Here is a 24,044-nt window from a genome sequence, read left to right as displayed (position 1 = left end):
TCACATTAAAATATTTGACGCATTTAACGCAAGCGCGAAATGACCCACTCACGCATCCCATAATCCCACTGTTACGTCCCATGGACGGCTCGCTAAGGGCGTAACATAAAACGAGCCACACACACAAGTTGCAAGTGGACACACATTTATTCACACAAGTCAAACTCGCCAGGAACAAAATATACAAAATGCAGAAAAAGCCGGCTTCAGCGTAAGCCCAGGCCAAAACAACAAACAAAATGAAACTACACTTAAACCCCACCCGCTAAGTAAACCCTGATGGTAAAAAGAAAATAATAAAAAGACGGCAGTTTACGCCTACTGCTGCGGTCCTCTTATTTACAGTGGTGAACAAAAACGATCCAATAACGAATGAACACAAAATACCTCACCGAAAAAGCGGGAGTGTAACTAAGTAGCGATCAAATGCACAGGTGAATGAATGGCGAGCAAACAGCGAGGAGGTACGCGGCACGTATGCTGTCAAATGCAAACTCTCAGTGTTGACAGCGGCTAGTTTTTTAAGTTGGCACCCTTCCTCGGGTGGCCCATCAGTGGCGGCGACGTCGTCTTCCCGTCCGGCGTCAATCAGAGTACGTCACGTTGGGAGGGGAGGCAGCCAGCTGGCGGACGCGACAATCAGCTGCCTGGCAGTCTCAAAAAAGATAACAATTAAACGGCCAGGGCCGTCGCACCATTCAGAAGTGCAGTGAGCAGCGTGGGTAACGGTTAAATGTATAACACGGAAGAAAAGCAGGTGAATTCAAATTTAAAAAGAATATAGATGGAACAACTCTCAGAAAATGTAAATAAGTTGGTTTGCCTCAGCGACTGGCTAGAGGATGAGTAGAGAAGAGGGTCACATTTATGTGTACACTACACACACTTTGCACACATTCTAAATACTGTTTTTGTTACTGTTCTAAAGCTCTGTTGTCTTTTTCCAGAGAAAAAGAAAATGTCTTCAACAGAAAGAATGTTAATGTTAATGCCATCCGGTGGATTTATTGTTATAATCAACAAATACAATACTTATTTACAGTATGTTGAATGTATATATCCGTCTTATCTAGGGCTGTCCCAAACGACTAATTTTCTCCCGATTAGTCTGCCGACTATTTTTACGATTAGTCGACTAATCTAATAAATTTTTTTTTTTTTTTTTTTAATTAATTTAGCAATGAAATTTTTGTTGACGCTTATCAATTCACAAAAAACATTGGAACACTCAAATCATTTATTAAAGTACAAATAAACACGTAAATAACAATAATAAATCACAAATAAACAATGAGTTCAAATGCTGATAGAATTAACTAGTGTAGCATCCCGATTGAAAAGATGGTCTCTTAAACTGATGGCTTACAACTTTTATTCCATCCTTGATGTAAACACACCGTAAGAGCTACGGTGCACACAAATAAAGCAACACAATTAGAAATTAACAAAAACTTTTCAACTTTTTTCTTTTAAACCTTATTTATACATCAATGAATTGCCTATATGAATTGCCTTTACCTTGATTTATTACCTTATCATTGACAATCTCTCCCTTGTGTGCAATCACTGTATATATTTATGCCCTTTTAACCTTATATAATTTTCTATACCATAAAATAAACCTTTCAATTAGCATTATGAACAATACTTATAGCACTTATAGGCCCATTGTCAATGAAACATTATTATTTAGTAAGGCGACAGCACCCTCTGGTGTACAAAAAAAGGAAAAAAAAAGAAAAAATTACAAACTGCGTGGAGGCGCTTGAGGTGTTTATTCACGGCCGACGTGCAGCCAAGCTTGGCACTGAAGAGACAGGACAGAAGAGTGTACTCTCCTTTGTTTCTTTGAAATAAGTCAATGTTTTGGACACTCTGGTGCGCTTTTTTTGGCTTTGTGCCGCTTTCCCCGCTTGCAAACAGAGCATCCGACATTCTAACTTTCCACGCATATATTTTTTTAACCCTTCATTAACCGTCGACGGGATGCTGTGCTCGTCGACGGATTTACGTCATCGATGACGTCGACTATGTCGACTAGTCGGGACAGCTCTAGTCTTATCTTTCCATTCCAAAAATAATTTACAGAAAAATATGGCATAATTTAGAAATGGTTTGAATTGCGATTAATTACGATTAATTTTTAAGCTGTGATTAACTTCTTTTGACAGCCCTAGTTTTTTTATTCATTTAATAGGGACAGTGCACATTGATGAACATCTTTTAGACACATTCAAAAGCTGTAATTATGCCAGATTGCAGCAAAAATGCTAATTTCCATCCGCAGTCCCTAGGCAGGTTACCCAAAGACACAAAACGACAAAAAAAACAAAAGATGACTATAAAACAGCACCATACAATAGGTTACTAAGAACTTAAAAGTCAATGTAACTCGTAGCGTTAGTATAGCATTTGTGTTTCCATTTGCATTCGGCTAATGCTAACGGTGTGCGTCCTCTTAAACTCTCGGACAACTTTTTTTTTTTTTTCCACACACAGTTCGTGCCGTCCAGTTGGGTATAATTAATTGAAAATATTGTACTGCTGAGTGTGTATTATCACCAAGTTCTTCATTCGAAATAGTTGAAAACCTTTATTTTTTAAATAGATTTTTTTTTTTAAAGACGAAAACATTTTTAGTAAACATTGACTACAACTAGACAAAATTAGTCTTGGGTTATCGTCAACAAAAACTAGACGAAGGCACATATTTTAAGATGACTAAAATATGACTAAGACTCGTAACTATCTCGATGAAAATTAAAAACACTGCAAAAAATGGTTCAGACCCATGGAGTATACTGTAAGTACAGTTATATTGTTTTATCAATAAATTCTCTATTTGTTTAGCTAATTGTTCATGTGTAAGCATGACTGTAATACTATTGGGGGTAATGGAGTGTTATTCTCCACAATCTGACCAGATTTATTGTGACAGATAACAAGGTCTCTTTACCAGAGGCTTCCTCTCCACCCCCCTTCTGATCTGTTGCTGTTCTTGTTTTACCCTCTTGTAATGAGTAGACAGACTGCAGACAGGCTCTATGTCTTACACGAACTCACATCTCATTGTAAACACTGTATGATGACAAATGGAAGCATATCACATTAACCAGCCCTCACTCAGCTTTTAACATGGAAAATAGGGGAGTATTTTTAATTTGTTGAACTAGGCTAGACAAAAGTAAGATTAGATGGAAAGTCAAGGTGGTTTTAAATGGAACTTGCCCGTCAAAACCCCTTTTGCTCTCCTTGCTCCTTAATCCTGAAGGAAAATTCAAGGGCACAGATGTGTGTGCATGCGTGCGTTTGTGTGTAAGGGGGAAAGACGTGAAGGGAAAGTGAAAATAAAAAAGGGAGGAGGATTACTCACTCCACCATGAGAGGCGGGATTTGGGTGGTGAAAGTAACCAGTTGGCATCCACAACTAGGTCATGTGACAAGTGCAGTAAGTGGTGTGTGAAGCAGTGTGAGACAGAGAGAGAGCAAGAGAGAGAGGTGCACATCCAGTACGGCATCAGTTTGTATTTGAGATGCAGAGAGTCTTCTTCCACGATGAGCGCACCTTGGTAATTGAGTAGAACTGAAGCTACGGGGCAAAGAAAAAACACTGAACACTGAAAATTGAAGATCAACCTTTTAATCTTCTGAGACTCAATAGAAACTGGTAAGGCGAGAAAACATAGGGACTTAAGGAAAGGGAGACAGTATGTCATCTCTCTCTGATCAGAAGACTGGCTCTCCCTTCACAGAGTTTAATGAGCTCTGTAAAGGGGCATCCCTGTCACCAACTGGACCGGCGCAGAGTTGGGATTGGCAGCATCACTCAGGCATGGATGTAGATGCACCAAGAGGCTTGGGAGTAGGTCGTGGACCCTTAGCAGCTGCTGGCCTCAGTGGCGAAGAAAGGCTGCACTTTTTTGAGCAGACAGAAAGGGCCAATACGGACGTTGAAATGAAGGCACCCGGCGGGGTTGGAACCATGCCTGGTAGTACCTCCTTGGGTAACGCTTCACTAGGCAGTGCTGGAGAGAGCCCAGAGAGCCCTCACTCTTTTTCTCCATTCCCATCTCCAGCTTCTCCTGGCATTCTACCATGTACGCCTGCCCTGCAATGCGGTGTCAACAGTCGGGAACCTATGTCACCAGTTCCCCAAGCCCCTGCTGGGCACATGGATGTACTGGTGCCCACCTCAAACCTGCCTCCACACTCACTGATGGGTACCTCAAATAAGGCATCTACTCTAGGTGGATATTCTCCCTCTGAATCATGGAACAACTCCAATTTTGCTGAATCTGGTCCAAAGGTTGCCATGCCCCAGGTGCCTCCTAGCTATTGTGCCATAGGCGTTGTCAGTGATGACTACTTAAAGAGAACCAATGATGATATGATTGGAGCAAGAGAGAGCCATGAGGAGGAATTGTCTGCGGGATCTTCAGAGGAAAGTAGCAGAGATGAAGACATTGATGAGGGTGAGGAGGAATTACAGCCTTGTTTCATGGGAAGAGCACAAAAGCAGAGGAAAGCAATGCGTCGTGCAATGTCCGACTGTTCTCACCTGTCAGTGCCCACAAGCCTAGAGCTTTCTGATAAATACCCCGGTGGTGAACAGGTAGGATTGAACCAGCAAGTGTCACCACTGAGCGGGTCACGACGATCCCAACATTACATGCAGCGCTCGTTGACAGTTGCAGAAGATCAGCAACCTGCTACACCACCTACACTCTCGGCAGCAGGGACCACTCACATCGACCTTAGGGAAACCCCCCTTGAACCTCGCCTGTGTCTGTCCCCATTCCTATCACAGAGAGACAGCAATACACCTCTACCAATACCCCTTGTAGAACCCTTAGAAGGGTTTAAATTGGAAAAAGAGCAAGGCAACATAGTTCTTCCAGTGCCACCCAGTCCCAAAGGCTGCAGTGGAATGGACTTGACTTCTGCCTTTTCAGTTGGCTCAGAGAATTCTGGTAAACTGTCGACAGATACAAAGTTGGACTATACTGAACCCAATACTAAGATAAATTCTGACTCACAAATGGGTTTTGAAGTGGGCAAGAGTTCCTTTAGCAAGCTTGGCCTGGAATCGACTAAACCCATCATAAAGTTGGATGGTGAGTGGAGGTCTAGTTTGTTTTTCTTTAAATTGCTTGTGTACCTTTCGAAGTTCTAGTGCAAATATTTTACAGTGTCAGACTTAGTTTTCCAAGCTTCCATTATTATTATTTTTGATATAATTCTACAGATTTAATGGCCAAGGTTGCAATTGTAGGTAGTGCAACAATTTACTATATTCTTGTGCACAAGAAGACTTTGTTGTATACCCGAATGGGGGTGTCCGTTTTTTTTGACCAAAGGCGTGAAAACACTAAAACTTGATTGGTCAGCATTAGCACTGCAGCCTTGAAGGATGTGTTTGTACCTGAGGTTGATATGTGGAATACTTGGGTGAGTGATATTGCTTCCAATATAATATTCCTTGGAGTGTAGAAAAACATGTCTCCACTCTAGCAATCCTGCCTAAGTACTTTTCCTTGCTGCAAGTTTTGACTGTAAAAACAGAGTGAATACAGTACAAGGGGCATTATATGGAATTTGAGTGCTATTTTTCTCAAACGCCTTTATGTGTAGGTTATGCTTCATTGATTTTTTAAACTGTTGACACAGATGTGCTCTGTAACACTTTTTTAAATCTCGCATTGGCTCATCAACAAGTCTGGGGAAAAAAGTCATTATTATATCGCTACCTTTTGTATTGGTGTTCCCATGCTTTTTTCAGTTTCAAACTCATTATCTTTGTATTCCTCTGTGCATTTAATTTTTCATCTTTGCTTACGCTCATCTTTGTTGGCCTAAAACCAGACTTTAATCGATTTGAGATTCAGGCCAAGTTGGTTTTCTCCCATTTGAAAACATTTTCTGCTTGAGAAAAATCTGTTTTACTTAACGCTACAGTGTATTTGTATTTTTTTCCTTAAAAAGATTCCATTGCTTCTAAGCAAATAGCTTTTTTGACTGGGTTACTGGTCCACTTTAGTCCTGTAGGTGGCAGTATTGAGCATCTCAAAATTTATGACAGCTGTTAGAGCAGAAAGGGTTTTTTTACTTGGTTATGTTTTTTTCTCCCTTGCATCTGCTTGAGCTCATATGTCATGGCTCCAAAGAAAACAAACCATAATGGGCAAAATTAAATTATTCCGTGAAGCGAATTTACACGAAAATGTGGTTTGATGGTGTGACGGTAGGTGGTTTCTTTAACACATAAACCCCTTGACAGGTTGTATACACTATAAAATTCCATATATTTGCTGTGGTCACCATTAACATAAAGTGAACAACAGTTTTGATAAGGCGTATATCTTTTGATTGCGTTAAAAGGCAAAAGCGGCAGACTGGTGCTGTAACAGTGCCTATCCATTGTTGAAACAAATGCTTGAAGAGACAGCTGCAAATAAGTGATTAATGAAAGCCAAGTGTTAGAGAAAGAAGCTATACATGATTAAATAGGAAGCTATAAACATTTCACTGAATGACCAACTGGTGTAAGGTTATGATTAGGGCTGTCAAACGATTAAAATTTTTAATCGAGTTAATCACAGTTTAAAAATTAATTAATAGTAATTAATCGCAATTCAAACCATCTATTAATTATGCCATATTTTTCTTTAAATTATTGTTGGAATGGAAAGATGAGACACAAGAGATATATACATTCAACATACTGTACAGTACATAAGTACTGTATTTGTTTTTTATAACAATAAATCAACAAGATGGCAATAACATTAAAATTCTGTTCAAGCTATCCATTAATAGAAAGACTTGTAGTTCTTAAAAGATAAATGTTAGTTTAAGTTGTAGAAATTTTATATTAAAACCCCTCCTAATGTTTTCATTTTAAGAAAATATGTAAAATTTTCAATCAAAAAATAAACTAGTAGCTCGCCATTGTTGATGTCAATAATTACACAATTCTCATGGTGCTGAAACCCATAAAATCAGTCGCACCCAAGTGCCAGCAGAGGGCGAAAAAACTCCAAAAAACACAAGTAACAAGTGCACATGACACTGTGCTGTCAATTTAATCTGTTTGAGCGGGGCATATCGATAATTGCGTCAAATATTTTAACGTGATTAATTTAAAAAATTTATTACCGCCCGTTATATTTGGAAAAGCCTTTTAAAGATAACCATATTTCTTGTTCTTAACATGGGCTAAAAGCATGTAATGAATGTAGGATATACACAAGTCATTGATGTCCCCCTATCTAGAGAAAAGTGAAGTTTGTTACACCCACCCATACATATAATGTATGTTACATATTATACTGTTTAGTTGTGGATACCTCTGAGTCCATTTTTTTTATTTCTATTTTAAAAATCTTATTTGGTCATGTTCAAGTGATATATACATTCATTCATTCAGATCACAATATCTTTTTTTAACATTAACATATAACAATATCTTTTTTTTAACATTAAATACTTAAAAAAAAAAGTTTCTTTTTGGTGGAATATTAGGATGAACACAAAACAAATTTCACTGTCAAAAGTGGAGCAAAAAGGAACGGTCTTTTTTTTTCCAATTTGAGATGGCATTTATACTTGACCGGTTTTGTACTCACATCTTCTCATGAAATATTTGTTCTGGAAGTGACCCTTTCACGGACATAGAGTTCATCCTCCTAAGCACAGTGTATCAGTGATTAATGTGTCCTGCAAGCGTTGTAAATAAATCATGGCTCACTCTCAGGAAGGTAGAATGGAAAGGGTATTTGTTTGGTTGTTTTTCCTTTTTTAATTTTCTTGCCTTATTATTGACTGCTTGGTTGCCACTTCAGAACAAGTGCATAGTGTCTGTTTTTAAGTGAGTCAAAACATCTTAGGTTGATTGAATTACTTCATTTGTTTTGTTTGAAAATGATATTTTTTGTGTCTTTTATCTTGTCCTATTGACCCACAGCATGTCACACATGATTTGATTGACACAAACTGGTCTTAGTTTCGGTTGTGGAACTGATGGGGAATGGAACCCGCACTGTTTACTTGTACCTCTACACCACCAGTGTGTGGTATGTTATAGGAATGTCCCGATCGTATATTATGCACCCGAGTCCGAGTCACCTGATTTTGAGAATCTGCCAATACAGAGTCCCGATCTGACATGGGGGGGAAATTGTTTGTTTTTATTTGAACAAAAGTTCTAAACATGTTACAGTACTGTACTTTTTACACTACTTCCTCTTCCGTTTTTTTCCTGGAGTGTTTCGGGGTATGAAATGTACATATTTTTGTATCTTTTAGCAACGACATTGTATTTCTGGATTATTTTGTTACTTTTTAGCCCTTAAAAAGGGAAAAAAAATGTATAAATTAAGCCTGAACCATATTGTAAAAAATTAACATTGCGATGTACTGTATACATAGTGTACTGTATACATGTGTAGGCTCCACACTTACTTTTTGGTATTGGTTACACTGTTTTTTTTCTTAAGATGCACCAACACAAAATGTCAACGCACCCACATTTGTCATTGCATCACCTTTAATGCCATACTTTAATCACTGTCTATAACATTCATATAATTCATATGAGTGAGTTCACTCAGATGCTCAGGCTGCCGAGAACAGCGTCTTGATAACGAAGATTGACTAAACAATGATTAACACATTTGTGCCTTTGCGCCTAGAACTACTGAGCCTTCATTCGCCAGATCAAAGCTACAAACTTGTCAATCATTATTACCTTTAAGTAGCAAACACCAGCTTCACTGGTGAGCAAGAAAAGCAGTAGGAGGGAGAGAGCGAAGCTGTACAAGCATGAAGCAGGAAAAACATAGAGGCAGGAAAAACATAAATATTTTAAATTAAAAACCTGATCATTTTCACTCCATTCCAATCGTCTGAAAAATGGCGAGATTGGGCTCATTAGCCGTGACAAAAGGATCGCTTCAAAGCTCATTCATTTTAAGATCCTTGAATTTGCAATATGAGATTGTCATACCATTAGGGGGGTTATTAGTAAGCTAGATGTAGACATTTGAGAAATAATTGTCCCAAAATGTATTTCTTCAGACACTATTCACTGTATAAATGGTTGTAGATATTGAACCTAATACATGGACTGAAAAATAACTTTGAAGTTGTGGAAAGTTGCACTTTCTGGGAAGATTTCAATGTTGTGGAGTGTGTCTGTGGGGATTTTCTTTTTCTCTATTCATCCAGGAGGAAATACGTTAGGTCAGGGATCACTCCTGGGATTTTAAGGCCCAGGTCACAGTGTCGATTCTAGTTTTATTCTCGCTCTCATACAGCTAAGATAAATTCTCCCACACAAAACTTATCCAACCATGACTTTATGGACCTTGCTCTGCCCTCAAAAACATGGTTATGCTGAAACAAAACTGGGAATTCCACAAACTGTTGACAAGGATTAAATTATTCAAAATTGCCTTGGTAAATTTAACGATTAAGATTGCAAGAATAGTCCAAGTTCCAGCCCTTAATTATAACTGTTTAGTCGTATGATTGCACAAAATAAATTCATTTAAATAATGGTGTATGAATGTCTCCACGTTGTTCTAAAAGGCATGCTTACTATATTACTTAGAATATTTTAATTCTTTTATATTTTATAACCTAAAAAGTAAAATTTGTTCAAATATTTTTTTTTTTTTTTTGGACTTTGGTGATTGGCCATGTTGCGTTTTTACTATACATATAGAAGGCATTTGTGTAATCTTGTATCATAAATGGGTCAAAGCACAAGTACAGACTGTAATTCTGCTCAACTCAGCATTAAGTCATCATAACCTGAGGTCAGATGATGCAGATGTTTTCATTGAGTGAGTCAACGTAACAGAAGTTTTTCATTTTTGTTCACTGCTGGATTTTCTGAAAATATTAAGTCAGTTTTACTGTCCATATTTGTCGTACTTTTTAAACATACAGTGTATCACAAAAGTGAGTACACCCCTCACATTTCTGCATATATTTATATCTTTTCATGGGACAACACTGACAAAATTACACTTTGACAGAATGAAAAGTAGTCTGTGTGCAGCTTATTTAATAGAGTTCATTTATTTTCCCCTCAAAATAACTGGGCGAACAGCTTGAAGACATGTCAACAAAGCACATGAGTTACTGGAACCATGTCCCTATGGTCTGATGAGACGGGCGGGCTTTCTTGTGTACCGTCTTCAGAAGAGGCTTCCTCTTGCGGTGACAGCCATGCACACCAGTTTGATGTAGAGTGCGGCGTATGGTCTGGTCTGAGCACTAACAGGCTGACCCCCCACCTCTTCAATCTTGCAGCAATGCTGACAGCACTCGTGTAACGAGGCACATGACATTTTGGAGGGAAAATGACAAGCAGTACTCAATTTGGACATTTAGGGATGTATGTATTTACTAAGGGGTGTACTCACTTTTGTTGCCAGGGGTTTAGATATTAATGGCTATATTTGAGTTATTTTGAGGGGGAAATTAAATTAACTCGACTATATAAGCTGTACACAGACTACTTTTCATCGTGTCAAAGTGTCATTTTTTCAGTGTTGTCCCATGAAAAGATATACTTAAATATCTGTAGAAATGTGATAGGTGTACTCACTTTTGTTATACATTGTATTTCAGAGTTGCAAATACTTGAAATGGTGTATCTGTATTTGTACTGAGGAAATGGTTGCTTCTGTTAAGCTTCATTATGTATGTAATGATTTGCCTGGCACGGCCAGACTGTTCTCCCTGTATTTTTCAAACACTGAGAGGAAAGTCTGGGAACCAGCCCATTAACTGCCTCTCGAGCAGGTACAAAATCAGTCGACAAATCAGATTCGTTTATTTGCCTGACGTGTTCTTAATGAGGAACGTCACTCTTGCGCGTCGGAAGTCGTCTCCACAACAACACCGATGGTGAACAGGAGAGCCGAGAATATGTTCCAATCCACGGTAAAATCAGTTTTAATTTACCAAAAAACACATCGACACGAGTCATTGACAACAGTCTGTCTCGCGCTAGCCATGTTAAATAAACTCCGCTCTCCTCGTATGTTTACTTCCGCGCGCAAGTCCCTCGTCCTGCCCTCGTCGTTTTACTAACGTCACGTCTGCCCTTCGCTGATTGGTCCACTCTGCTGTTTGTTTGCTGTGGCTTGCTCCGCCCTGGAAATTGTATCCGCTGAATGGTGGCCAGACTCAATCGCTGGAACAGCGGTGAGTCTGGTGTACCAGGCAATGTAATGATGCTCCAGTGTGGGACTGTAATGTTCATTACTCTGATGGATGAAATGAAAAAGGAAATATGAGTACCAATACTCTATATAAATTAAAGAAAATTACTAGGGAAGTCCCGATCCGAAATCGGCCGATAGTGCCGTTTTTCAGAGGATGTGAATCGGGTTTTTAATTTAAAAATATATTTGTTTTTCTGCTTCATGCTCATATAGCGCCACAGTCTCTCAATCTCCCTCCTGCCAAGCAATGCGGCCAAACTGTTTAGCTTGCGTTTGGTACTTAAAGTTAACAAAGACTGACAGGTTTGTTGCTTTTATCTTGCCAGAGAAGCTCAGTAGCGCTACGATCAAAGGTGTAAATATGTCAATAATCGGTAAACTAGGTTTGCTGTGGCAACTCATTGTGTAAGCGAGAGGCTGTTCTCAGCAGCGCGAGTGGACTCACTCAATGAAGCATTTAATCAAGACAAGCATTTTCTACGTTATTCTTGTACGAAAATAATTCACATTATGAATGTAGCATTGTGAGACAGTAACATGTTTTGAACTTAGTTGGGGGGGAAACTTTTTGGGTATCTGATCCGGACTCGTATTGGCAGATTCTCAAACCTGGATGACTCAGACTCTGATGCAAAAAAATGCGATCAAGACATCCCTAAAAAATAGCTATTGTTTAAGAAACTGTTACTGTTAAAGACATGTAAGCAAATCTCATGAACAGACACGTTATCACTATCTTGCACCGTTACAACATTGCGTACATGAAAAATAACATTGACGAGCTGGGATTTTCTTTCCTAATATTGTGCAATTTTGATTCATGATTGATCCGTAGAAGTCAATAATAACTAAAGTAATTTTTTTTCCTGATTGTCATTATAGACAATGTTGCCAAGTCTGACCAAAAGAAGTTGGAGGACAAGCCCAAGGTGGACCTCATTGATTCAGCTGAGCAAAAGCCCGTGAAGGTTGAATTTGCAATCAGTGAGACGTCAGCGAAGGTGGAGAAAGATGTCGGAATCGAAAAACAAAAACAAACCGATGTCAATCTGTGGCAAGAGCCTGAAAGTGTTCCACACAAGGAGACAGTTAAGGTTGTTGAGGGAAAAGAGCTTAATGCAACTGAAAAACCCGCAGTGAAAGTTACAGCAGATAAAGACTTTAAAAATGTTCCTAATGAGAAAGCGGAAATGAAAGTCAAAGAGGAGTCTGAAAAAATGAAAGAGAAGCTACCAGAGAAGGCTGAAGAAAAACCAAAAGAGCCAGAGAAAGTGGAATTAGTCCAGCAGAAAATGGAAAAAGTGGATAAAGGGAAAAAAACTGATGAACCTGCAGACAAATTGCTAAAGACTGAGACATTTGACAAGGTAGAAAAATCAGAAAATGTGGCCTTGAAAGATGAATTCAAGCAAAAAGAGAAAGTGGAAATAATTGAGGCAAATGTCGGGAACAAAATTACTGAGAAGACTGAAAAGACGGAAATGAAGGACGGCAAAGAGCAACATGTCGAATCCAAAGTGGAAAAGACCCCCGAGCAACTGCCGACACCTGTCAAGCTTGACGCCACTCCTGACAAAGCGGAAAAGAAGGCTGACATTGCAGCTGATGTGGAAGAAGCCACGAAACCTTCAGCTCAATCACACAAAGCTGAAAAAGCTCAGAAAGAGGATGAATTGGAGAAACTATCAGAGAAACCAGCGGAGACGGCAAAGCCGCTAGGTGGAAAGGAAGACAAGCAGGAGAAGATACACAGTGACAAAAAGGCAGTGGAGAAAAAGGATGACAAAAAGGAAAAAGCCGTAAAAGCAGATGGAACAGAGAAGCCGAAAAAAGCAAAACCAATCACCACCAATGGGAGCAGTGCAGCGCCAATTAAAGAATTGGCTAGTGCAGACAAGAAGACAAAGGTAAGATTTACTAGAGGTTGTTTCATCAACAATGACGCGAACGAAAATATTTTGTCGACGAACAATTTTTTTCATGACGACCTAAAAACGTGGCTTGGTAGACTAAAACATAACAAGACGAATGCCAGTTTTCATCTGACGAGACCAAAAGTAGTTTTCTGTCATATGTTCACAATGCGTGACATTTTCATGTTGTACGTGGAGTACGTCAGCTTACATCGTAGCAGTGTTTGGGTCGTGTCACTCATGTAAGATGTGCTGCGCCTCTCCCTCATTCTCATCACTGGAGTTTAGAATGTCTTTCAAGCTGGGCTGCGCTCGATCTTACTTGTTTGGAAAAACATGGTAGGATTTGATTTGTCGACTTGGTAAAAGACTTTAAAGGTCTGTACTGATTGATCATCACATACTAAATGTAACTCCTCGCATTAGCATACCATTTGCCCTAGTTAAGGTTTTGTTTTTTTTGTTTTTTTTAATACAGTTCGTGTCTTCTAGGCAGTGTTGTCAGTACCGCATTACTGTAATCTGATTACTTTCTTTCAGTAACGAGTAATCTAACACGTTCATTTTTCCAAATCAATAATCTGATTAGTTTCCTTCTGTGCGTTACTATTTTGTTATTGCATCATAATGTATGTAGAATGAAGAATATTGTAGTTATGTACGAAGAGCATTTTGAATACAAAATGCTAGAAAAAGGTTCTCTATTCGTGTTTCCATGGTAACCGCTCACAACTACTTCCTGTTTTGGGCTGGAGTCACACGCGATAAGTGTTTTGGGACTGAGAAAGGCGTGGGCCAGGCTGTCAGTGCGGGTGCACATTGTGCGAGGGATGTGCGAGGGAATGTTGATCTGTGTACATCCATGAATGGGCGCAAATATTTTACCTTCATTCTAGAGCAGGGGTGTCAAAACGATTCCACAAATGGCCGTAGTGGGTCGTGGTCTTTGTTCCAACAGATCCAGCACAGACAGTTCAACCAGTGACGTTTGTGCTTAAACAAGCAGCACCTGACTACAGTCAACTGATGACACTTGTAAGACACCAGATTGGTGAAAAGCTGTCCTGATGATGGGTTTGAACAAAAACCCGCACACACTGCGGCCCGTTGGGGACCAGTTTGACACCTCTGTTCTAGAGGGTATCAGCAATAGTTTGGACCTCCTACATGCACGACCGTTTCATAACTTTCGTTGCAACGACCGGCAGTCATCGCTCCAAGTTGGCAAGCATTGTTTACGTTGTATTCATGATGCATATTCATGCCGTGAGGTGTCGTGTTCGTTCAGCATCTTTGGAATGTGTTGTTAGTCTGATTGAGTGTGAAGTGCTTAGTTGCCGCCATGTTTTGTGGCCAAATTGACCCCGTCTGTGTACGGCATACTTCCAGGTTTTGCACGCGCATCCGCGTCCGCCTCCGCCTTTGTGTTTATTGCACTGTGCAATTCATGTGTGTTTTTGATTATTGTGCCGCCAATTTGCATTGTTTTACATTAGCACCCTAACCCAATGTTCAGAATTTTAGACTTTAGGCTTAATCTTCGAGTTAACGGGGTTTAATTAGTCAGTACAGTTGATTTCAACAAATTCCATGTAGTTTGTCAGTTATTTGTTAGTTTCAGGGCTCCAGAGTGGCCAAGCTAGCGCGAGTAAATAGTGTTTAAAATCAACTCCCATCGACTTATTAAACCTCCGCTAACACAAAGATTAAGCCTTATGTGGAAAATTCTGATCTTCCCCTTTAAATTCAACTATTGGTAAGTCATGCAATGAGATTTTTCTGTTGTCATTCTTATGTTGAGGTGGCTTTGGGAGAAAAATTGGTTACTTTGATAATGAAGGAATAAAGTAACTAGATTACTTTTTTGAGGTGTAATCAGTCATGAAATTACTTTTTCAAGTAATCTGTCACAACACTGCTTCTAGGTGGGTTTAATTGATGATAATTTACAGCTTTGCCTGCCGAGTACCTATTATCACGAAGTTGGCGTTGCGCTTGTAGACACTACAATATGTGCTTGTCTGTCTATGTGTATTGGAAATAGTTGGAAACCTTTATTTTTTAACTGAAACTTGAATTGTACAGACGAACGGGCGACTAAAACTATAAAAAAAATTGTATGACATTTCATCGACTAAAACTAGACGAAGACTAATGCATTTTGAAATGACTAAAATATGACTATGACTAATAAATATTTCCGTCCAAAAATTTAAAAGGGGCACTGCAACAGAGTTCCATTCCCATGACACCTACATGTTGTAAACCCGATTTTGTACAAAGGTAATTAGGGGTCACTTTGCCAAATACATGCAGTTAGTCTTGAATATTTTAGTTATCCACATCTCATGCCTGCCGCTTAAGCTTTTGCTCTCGCTTTTTTCAATTAAATGTACAATGAACGTCAGCGAGTGAACAACCCTGGATTGAACGTTAGCCATCATAAAACCAGTAGCTATTTGGTGCAATTGCAACATCCCCTTTTGTAATATTTTTTTACTCTTACGCACACTATACTTTCACCCAGTTTGTAATTCAATTGCTGCTTTTGCCCTTGTTATAATTTTTCCATATTTGCATGTTTCCTTTATCGTTTGTTTCATTTATTTATTTCTTTTTTTTTTTTTTTTTTTTTTTGCTGCATCGATTCAATGTCTCGGCCACACCTGTCAGCCTGCTGGGGCAACAAAACCGAGCACCATCTCCAAAACACGGCAGGTCACAACCGCTGCTGGTAGCGGTTCTGCTTCGGCACCCACTAAGCACCCCATATCCTCTTCAAGCACATCCACTTCAGATAAAAAAACAACTACCAAGGCCCCATCAACAGCCGCTGGTATTCCAAAGAGGCCCTCAACCAATACTACTAGCCGCCTTTCATCCTCTACCACTGTACGTGATGTTAAACCCAAGGTAAGCTATCAGGATGTGTGAGGTCACAGATAATTTGAATGAACTATAGATGTTCTACAACTTTAGCTGTACCTATAAATCCATACTATAATTTTACTTTGTGTGTCTCAAACTCAAAAGATGAACCAAAAGGTTAAAAGCAAAACACCTACAAAAACTGCCTGTTCTTGTTTTTACATTTTCCAAGTTAAAAGTTCAGATGAAAATGAGTGGTGAATTGCACAGCACATGCTGAATTGACTCTGAGTTTGTCGTGTTTTTAATGAGTCATTAACCACGTATTGCTAAATGTCCTTGGGGCAGAGAGATGCAGTCTTAATGTAACAAGAGTCATTAGGGCAATAATGCTTGTAATAGAAATTAACAGCATGTGTCTTGCTGAACACTCCTGGTTGAAGTAAAACTGTACTGTAAAACTTTAAGCTATAGGTGGTTATTATGGCTCTGGAAATTACCTTGTAAATAGAAAGTTAAATATATTGTGTCAACACTAAATCAGTATATAGCAGTGAAAATTCATCCTTAGTTTGAAGATGCCTGGGATTTCTCATCTGCTCTCTGCCCCCCTCTTTCGGTGGCCTCCATAATTACAGCATGTGGTGACACTGCAGATGATAAACAAGCAGTCTTTTTTTAGCAGGCCAATGCCCACAGGTGCAGGGTGACTCAGTTCATCGTGGCCAGCTTGTAGTAGGCGGGGGCTCAGCTGTATGAGGAGCAGGGCATCACTGTGGGTTATGTAGCTGAATGAAATCCACAATACTCAACAAGGACTAAATCTGCATGTGAAATGCATGTTTGACCTAGATTTTTCAAGCAATTGTTTTGTAATTGCCTTTTTACTGTATGTGCTTCATTTGTTCTGGTTTCTGTTTGACTACGTTTATTGCAGCTTCAATTTTCATTAATTGGTGCTTTTGCAGTGGAAGAACTGAAGTACAGATAATATATTTTCTCTGAAAAGCTGTTGTTCTTCTGTGATATTGCCCATGTTGTTTTAACAGACACCCACAGAAAAGCGTCCCCTTGTGCCAAAGGCCAGCACTGCCACTGCTGCTACCAAAAACGGAACAACCACCACAACTACCAGTAAAACAACCACATCGACGCGCACAACATTGTCAACCCGCAACGCGACTACTACCGCATCCAGAAAGCCCCTGGGTAAGGCAGACTTGCATACACGCAGATCTTTCATTTTAATGTGACATGACAGCTTGTTTCTAGAAAGCTGATTTGACATATTTGACCTCGCCTGCTGTGGTATGTTTAAAGTTTGCACAAATTTAGTTGCAAATCACCGCCAGCTTTAAACCGACTGTAAATATATTTAATATCTTAAAGGTGAGTTATATTTGTGGGACAAAATATCAAGTCATTGTTCTCTTGTTTTTTTTTATTTGAAGTCTCTAAGACAGACGGCCAACCAAGTGGAGAGAAGAGACCAAGCACTCTGAAGACATCCACAGGTACATCTGCTCTTTTTTCCCCTCAAACATGTCTTCTATAGCCACTTTGGGACTGTAGAACCTGGGTACTTAGTTCCTATAACTATAGGCCTCTCCCCTAGTTTTAGAAACTTTTAGAAACTCGCCAGGCAGTCATTTTCGCACATAGGTACTGCGCCTGATAGGAACTGCTGTAACGTAGTGATCCATTATTTATTCGCCACACCAACCTCTGGCAAAATTAAAGATGCAGGATAATGTTGGTTACCGATAATTATCGGCCTGTAATGGCAATTATGACGTCACACGGATAATCCTGGTTTTTAAAAAAAATTCAACCGATAATGCAATCAGATAATTATATACTAGATTTAGCCTCCAAATGTGCGCAATCAACACAATTCTGTCCAATAGCGTACCGCACGTAACACGTCACCTTTGCTCATTAATATTGATGACGTTAGCAACTGTTGCTAGGAGGGTCAAAACTCTATGCTAGATGCATGTAAATAGATGCTAGATGCATGTAAATAGTGTACGAACGAGATGTTTACTGAGCTAAACCTACCAATTCTGTCTGAAAATGATGTCCCTGGTGCCAAATTCACTGGTAAAGATGTGGAAGAACATACAAATGTTTAGAAAAAGAGATGGCCTGAGTGTTGAGGGCTGAAAAAGCCGACCTGTTTCAAGAGGTAGCTCTTTTATCGACACCTTTTTCTTGTGTGCATTGCTTAACGCCACTGACAATTACATTCTCCTGTTTCAACAGGATATCCTTTACCACCATATGCCCTGTCTTTCTTATATTTAATATCCTTTAGTTGTCTTAAGTCTCTGACCGTACTTGGGGCTAATTTACTAGTATATCGCTATTACTGTATAGCAATCGCAAATGCTACTCGGTGACAGCCAACGAACACTTTTAATTTTTTCATTAATAACAAATCTTGATTCTATTTATTTATTTACACTTCCTCCTTAATAAGGTTGTTTCTTTACAACCGAAAAGGTAAAGCTATTAAATCTAGAGCCTTGATGTAGCCATGAACAGGCATACTACAAAAAGACCAAAGCAAAACATCGCTAATGTATTTTAAATATCCGTATTTTAGAAGAAAAAAAAGGCCTACATGACTGTTGTGATATATAAATGCCAAAGCAGGAGTACCATCTACAAGTAACTAGGTAGGATGCCATATAATATATACTGTATATACTGGATATACACACACACACACAACAAATTCTTAATTCCCAGTCCTCAACAACTCAATGAAAAATATTGTTCATAAATATCTCAATTGATATGCGAGTCAACGCACAGCAAAACGCCACGCTAAAAAATAAGTTAAAATATCATAATGGCTTACCCCTTTGGGGCAGGCTGCGGCAGGCAATGGATCAGGATTGTCATCTGTAGGACCATGGCCCCAAAAAAAATGTTTACTGCATATAAAGGTAAATGGCTTCACATTGCTGGCGTTAAATTGGTCTTTTGGACATCCGCACAAGTTAATTCATTGTTCATTTTTCCTCTGAGTTTTTGGCTTCGGGAGACATATGAAGAAAACATCCTTCAAATGTGGCCGGTCGTAATATCTAGAGTGGTTTATACAAGTTCCATAGCCGCAGTGTTTAATCGGCGTGTTCTTTTTTGAAAGATTACCGGCAAAAAACAAGCAGCACTAGCATGGGTTGTAGGCTAGAGCGCTTCTATGTTGACCCCCTTCCGGTTTACGATGGTGACGTCACGCAGCCTTGAAGTCTAAAAATAGCATTTGTGCGGTACGCTATTCTCTGTCAGCGCCTCAACTCCTCCTCCCTCTGAAGCCCCTGTCACATGAGTGACGCATCACACGACGTGCTTGAAGCAGTAGAATAACATGGCTGCTCCGTCAGCAGTGTGGGTTTATTTTTCCATGTGTGAAACAAATAACCTTCTTGCCATCTGCAAAAGATGCACTCCATAAGTTTCACCTGATCAGCCATTTAAAGCAGCATCAAAAAGATTTATGAAATGAATACGAGGCTGCTGCTAGCGCGAAGGCTAAAGCTAACAGTGGTAGCTTAAACAAACGGAAAGCTACGGGGTATTTGATAGAGATGTCCCGATCGATCGGGTCCGATCACGTCATTTTCAAAGTATCGGAATCGGCAAAAAAATATCGGCCATGCCTTTTTTTAATGTATATATATATATATATTTTTTTTTTAATTAAATCGTTCTCTAATTGTATTTAACGTTACAGACATAATATGTTACACTCATCCAGAGTCTGTAGTTTAGGCTTAAGGTAGGGTTATCAAATTTATCCCGATAACGGCGGTAATTTTAAATTTTTTAAAAAATGTATCACGTTAAAATATTTAATGCAATTAATGCATGCGTTGCACGACCCACTCACGCATTGTCGCGCTCAATCTATAATGGCACCGTTTTGCCTATATAGAGAGATAAAAGGCAGCGTAAAATGAGTAGAGTGAATTTTGGCAGCCTTTGGAGCCTGTTTTTGATTGGCTAAAGTCTTACAATCCCTCTCCCTACGACTAGAAATATCATGGGAAGCAATGTGGGGAAGCAAGGTAGCATTTGATCTTTTTCTTAACACCTTATGTTATTTCCCAACGCAGATATATCAATTGGTAGCACGTTGCACAGTCATGGTTCCACTTCCCATCATGCATTGGGGCATGGCTACAGTATAATTTACTGAAAGCTCAACAAATACACTAGATGGCAATATTTAGTCACAATATACAAAGTCACAAGTCTTTCTGTGGATCCCTCTCACAGAAAGAATGTTAATAATTTAAATGCCATCTTGAGGATTTATTGTCATAATAAACAAATACAGTACTTATGTACTGTATATTGAATGTATATATTCGTCCGAGTTTTATTCATTTTTTTCTTAATGCTTTGCCAAAATGTATATGATCGGGAATGATTGGAATTGAATCGGGAGCCAAAAAAAGCAATCGGAATGGGAAATATCGGGATCGGCAGATACTCAAACTAAAACAATCGGGATCGGATCGGGAGCAAAAAAACATGATCGGAACAACCCTAGTATTTGACTATTGAGATATTTGACCGAAGTGACCCGAGAGCAGAAGCCTTGGACGAAGTAGTAATGCAGTGTATAGCCTTCGGTAGCCAGCCGTTTACCATCATGGAGTAGATGGGGTTTCGGTTGCTTTTACAGCATCTGGAGCCGCACAACTAGATACCGAGTCACCGCTACTTTTCGGATACAAATAAGTCATGTTATTACAGCCATCACTTAATGCAGTCTTTAATGTTATTTTTTGTTAAGAATGGCTTACGTCTAAAGGCAATTTTGTGCAATTCAGCATTTATTCTGTAATTAATTGTTGTCAAAAGCTTACCATTACACATTGTCAGACAATCTGTCATTGTTTAGATGTTGGAATTTGCTACTTGTTCACATTTGATGTGGAAACAGTAGCAATAATTTCTATATTTGCACAGGAACATTTGCTCTTGTGTATAATTTAAAACTTTATATCTTTTAATACAGGGGTGGGCAAACTATTCCACAAAGGGCCGCTGTGGGTGCGGGTTTTTGCTGCAACCCATCAAGAGGACACCTTTTCACCAATCTGGTGTGTTATAAATGCAATCAGTTGATTGCAGTCAGGTGCTTCTTGTTTTCATTGAAACCTCATTGGTTAAAAGCTCGGTGCTGGTTCAGTTGGAACAAAGACCAGGACCCACTGCGGCCCTCGAGGACTGGTTTGCCCACCCCTGTTTTAATAGAATGGTTGGCTTGGCATTATCGGTTACAGGCTGGAAAAAGGAAATTATTGGTTATCAGTATTGGTTGAAAAATGCATGATCGTGCATCACTAGGCAAAATATTACGACGAAAGCTAAGCTGAATAGAGAACAACAAAATGGAGACCGTCGAGAACAGAGGCAATTCTTGCATGTTTGAAGGGAATAGTTTCCATCAGCGAGCAAATCCAGCGTGTCATGACTTGACTTGAGAACACAGATTTAGTACAGGGTAGTTGTTTTTTATTTTTTTATTTTTTTTTATTTTTTTAAATTTCTTTTTAAATATATGGCGGCTTCTCGAGACGCAAGTCTGGAAGGAGTGTAGCTGCTGATTTCAGCGAATCACCAAAAACCTACGTAGTCAAGTTCCTACGGACCCACTAAACGTCCCTACCTCACAGTAGGAACTAAAATGGTTCTCGGAACTCAAGTTCCTGGTCCCGAGCTCCTACATGTGCGAACACTCAAAATGACATCGGCTCCCAAATTGTTCTAGGAACTGCAGTTAGTTCCTACAGTGCGAAAGCGGCTTATATGAACTAATTTGCTGTAAATTAGTTGAAATACAACTGCCGCCACACACAATTAAAGAACATAAAATCTGGAAAATAAGCCATTCAACAGTGACACTGGTGAAATGTTTCTTTTAAAATTAAAAAAAAAAAAAGTTTTTACTTGTCCGCTATTCCAGTAACTGTGACTGTGTACTTTCTACCTTTTTGCTCTTGCATAAATTGTCATCCCTTGTAGTTTGTCCTTCCCGTTTCGCAAAGCTTTTACCCGTCTTGCAGAAAGATGAGTTCACATTTTGGCAGCTGAAGTGCTCTGAATATTGTGACATTAACACTCGTACGGTCCACCCATGACAATGTTGGAAGGTTTAGAAAAAGTGAAGAAAGGAGAGAGGGGAAAGAGTTTATAAGTTAGAAACCTTCACCGCTGCAGGCGAGGGATTACTGTCCCGCTGGCGTTGACAGCGGTTCACAGCGCCTGCTGATACAGCCTGGGGGCTGTTTAATCTGCCATGGTTCTTACAGTCAGGCAAATAACACTTTAACGTGGAAGCAAGGGGAGGATTTCCTTCATTTAACACGTCTTAGGAGGAGCTGGAGATATGCATGCAGCACCCAGGAGAGATTGTCAGCAGAACACTGCTCAGCATATCTCAGCACTCCAAGGAAAAAGCTGGCATGTTACAGAATAGACATGGATGAATAAATTATAAGTGATGAAAATGTTGTACTGCCTTCTGTTCCATGGGCAAGAATAGAAAAGTGTTTTCAGAAATAGCCAGTCACATTCAATCCAGAAAATAAGTAATCAGATTAAATGAAAAGGATACTTAGTCATGGCAGCAAAGTTGTAATATTTTCAAAGACAGCTTGAAGGATTTTCAATTCCTCATGCTTTTCTCACTTGTAGCTGATTCCACCAAACCCAAAACCACCGCCACCACAATGAGGAGCACTACTTCCACTACGAGCACTGCCTCTCGCACTCGAACTACAGCCGCCAAAACGACTACACCCTCCACCACCACCACCACCACCGGTGCACCGACTGAGAGGAAGCCCATGGTACCCCGTGCTCCCAGGGCCACCTCCTCTACGACAACTAACACGACAACCAGCACGACAAGGACCACATCTCGTCCTGGCACTGCACCTGCTCCCGATATCCACAACGCCCGCTCAAAGATCGGCTCTACGGACAACATAAAGCACCAACCAGGGGGTGGAAAGGTAGGTTCAATAGTCAGTACAAATTCCAAAAGTGTGATGACATAATATTTTCAGACAAGAACTGCCTTGCAACCACTAGACAGGGAGTCCATAACACCTTAAAGTACTTTTTAATTAAATTGTATAATCTTAACAGAATAACCAGCCCATCTACACAAAATCAAAACTTAACTTGATGTCAGGTACATTACCCTCAATACCCTGAACCTCCCAAATTATGTTTTTATTTTGCTTATTTTGACTGTGCACTCCTGTTAATTTTGCATCTCCTGTTCACACCCATGTGCTCATTTCCTACCATAGTACCTGTTTTCCAACCTGAGCATCCTCGTGTCTACAGAACATGTTCTACAAAGTAAAATTCAGTTAATTGTGGAAAAGGCGAAGTGATGCTCTATCAGCACTTATTCAAAGGAGGAGGTTGGTTAAAATTAGGCATAAAATTCAAAACCAATAAATTACCATAATCATTCTGTTTAGGAATGCAAATACATTTCTATATTCTAAGAAATAACAATATGCTTGAGTATTTTCCTAATTTTTCAGGAGGTAAAACAATAGAACAATAAAACAATAAATTAAGTAACATATTTTTCGGACTTTAAGTCGCACCCGATTATAAAGTGGTATGAAAAAGTATCTGAACCTTTTGGAATTTCTCACATTTCTGCATAAAATCACCATCAAAACTGATCTTTGTCAAAATCACACAGATGGAAATACAGTGTCTGCACAACTAAAACCACCCAAAAATGTATAGGCTTCCATACTTTAATGAGGATAGCATGCAAGCACTGACAGAAGGGGGAAAATAAGTAAAGGAACCCTTTGCTTAAGGAGATTTAAAAGAGCAATTGAAACCAATTTTTACCAAACATTGTAAGTCAGGTTTGTGCCCAGTCACTGATGAGTGGTTTAAAGCTTCCCTGCCCACTATAAACTCACACCTAGTAAGAAATGTCTTTATGAGAAGCATTGTCTGATAT

At 39.4% G+C, this 24,044-nt stretch overlaps 1 protein-coding gene across 9 annotated transcripts in view; it reads left to right on the top strand.

Moving 5' to 3' along the window:
- The window catches only part of LOC130908431 (microtubule-associated protein 4), a 128,233-nt gene that overhangs the window by 85,090 nt on the left and 19,099 nt on the right, over positions 1–24,044 (top strand). For 7 of the 9 annotated variants that reach the window (XM_057823840.1, XM_057823849.1, XM_057823843.1 and 4 more), the window contains 5 exons: positions 12,120–13,144; positions 15,824–16,063; positions 17,068–17,227; positions 17,470–17,532; positions 22,739–23,058. In XM_057823840.1, the coding sequence (XP_057679823.1) occupies positions 12,120–13,144; positions 15,824–16,063; positions 17,068–17,227; positions 17,470–17,532; positions 22,739–23,058 (1,808 nt within the window). Of the gene's footprint in view, positions 1–3,483; positions 5,115–12,119; positions 13,145–15,823; positions 16,064–17,067; positions 17,228–17,469; positions 17,533–22,738; positions 23,059–24,044 lie in introns of those variants that run through there. The other 2 variants (XM_057823845.1, XM_057823844.1) reach the window with 2 other exon arrangements.

Source organism: Corythoichthys intestinalis, chromosome 20 (assembly GCF_030265065.1).
Source record: "Corythoichthys intestinalis isolate RoL2023-P3 chromosome 20, ASM3026506v1, whole genome shotgun sequence".
Classification (NCBI taxonomy): Eukaryota; Metazoa; Chordata; class Actinopteri; order Syngnathiformes; family Syngnathidae; genus Corythoichthys; species Corythoichthys intestinalis.
Note: the sequence above shows the minus strand (reverse complement) of the source record. Positions and strands in the feature narration are given on the sequence as shown.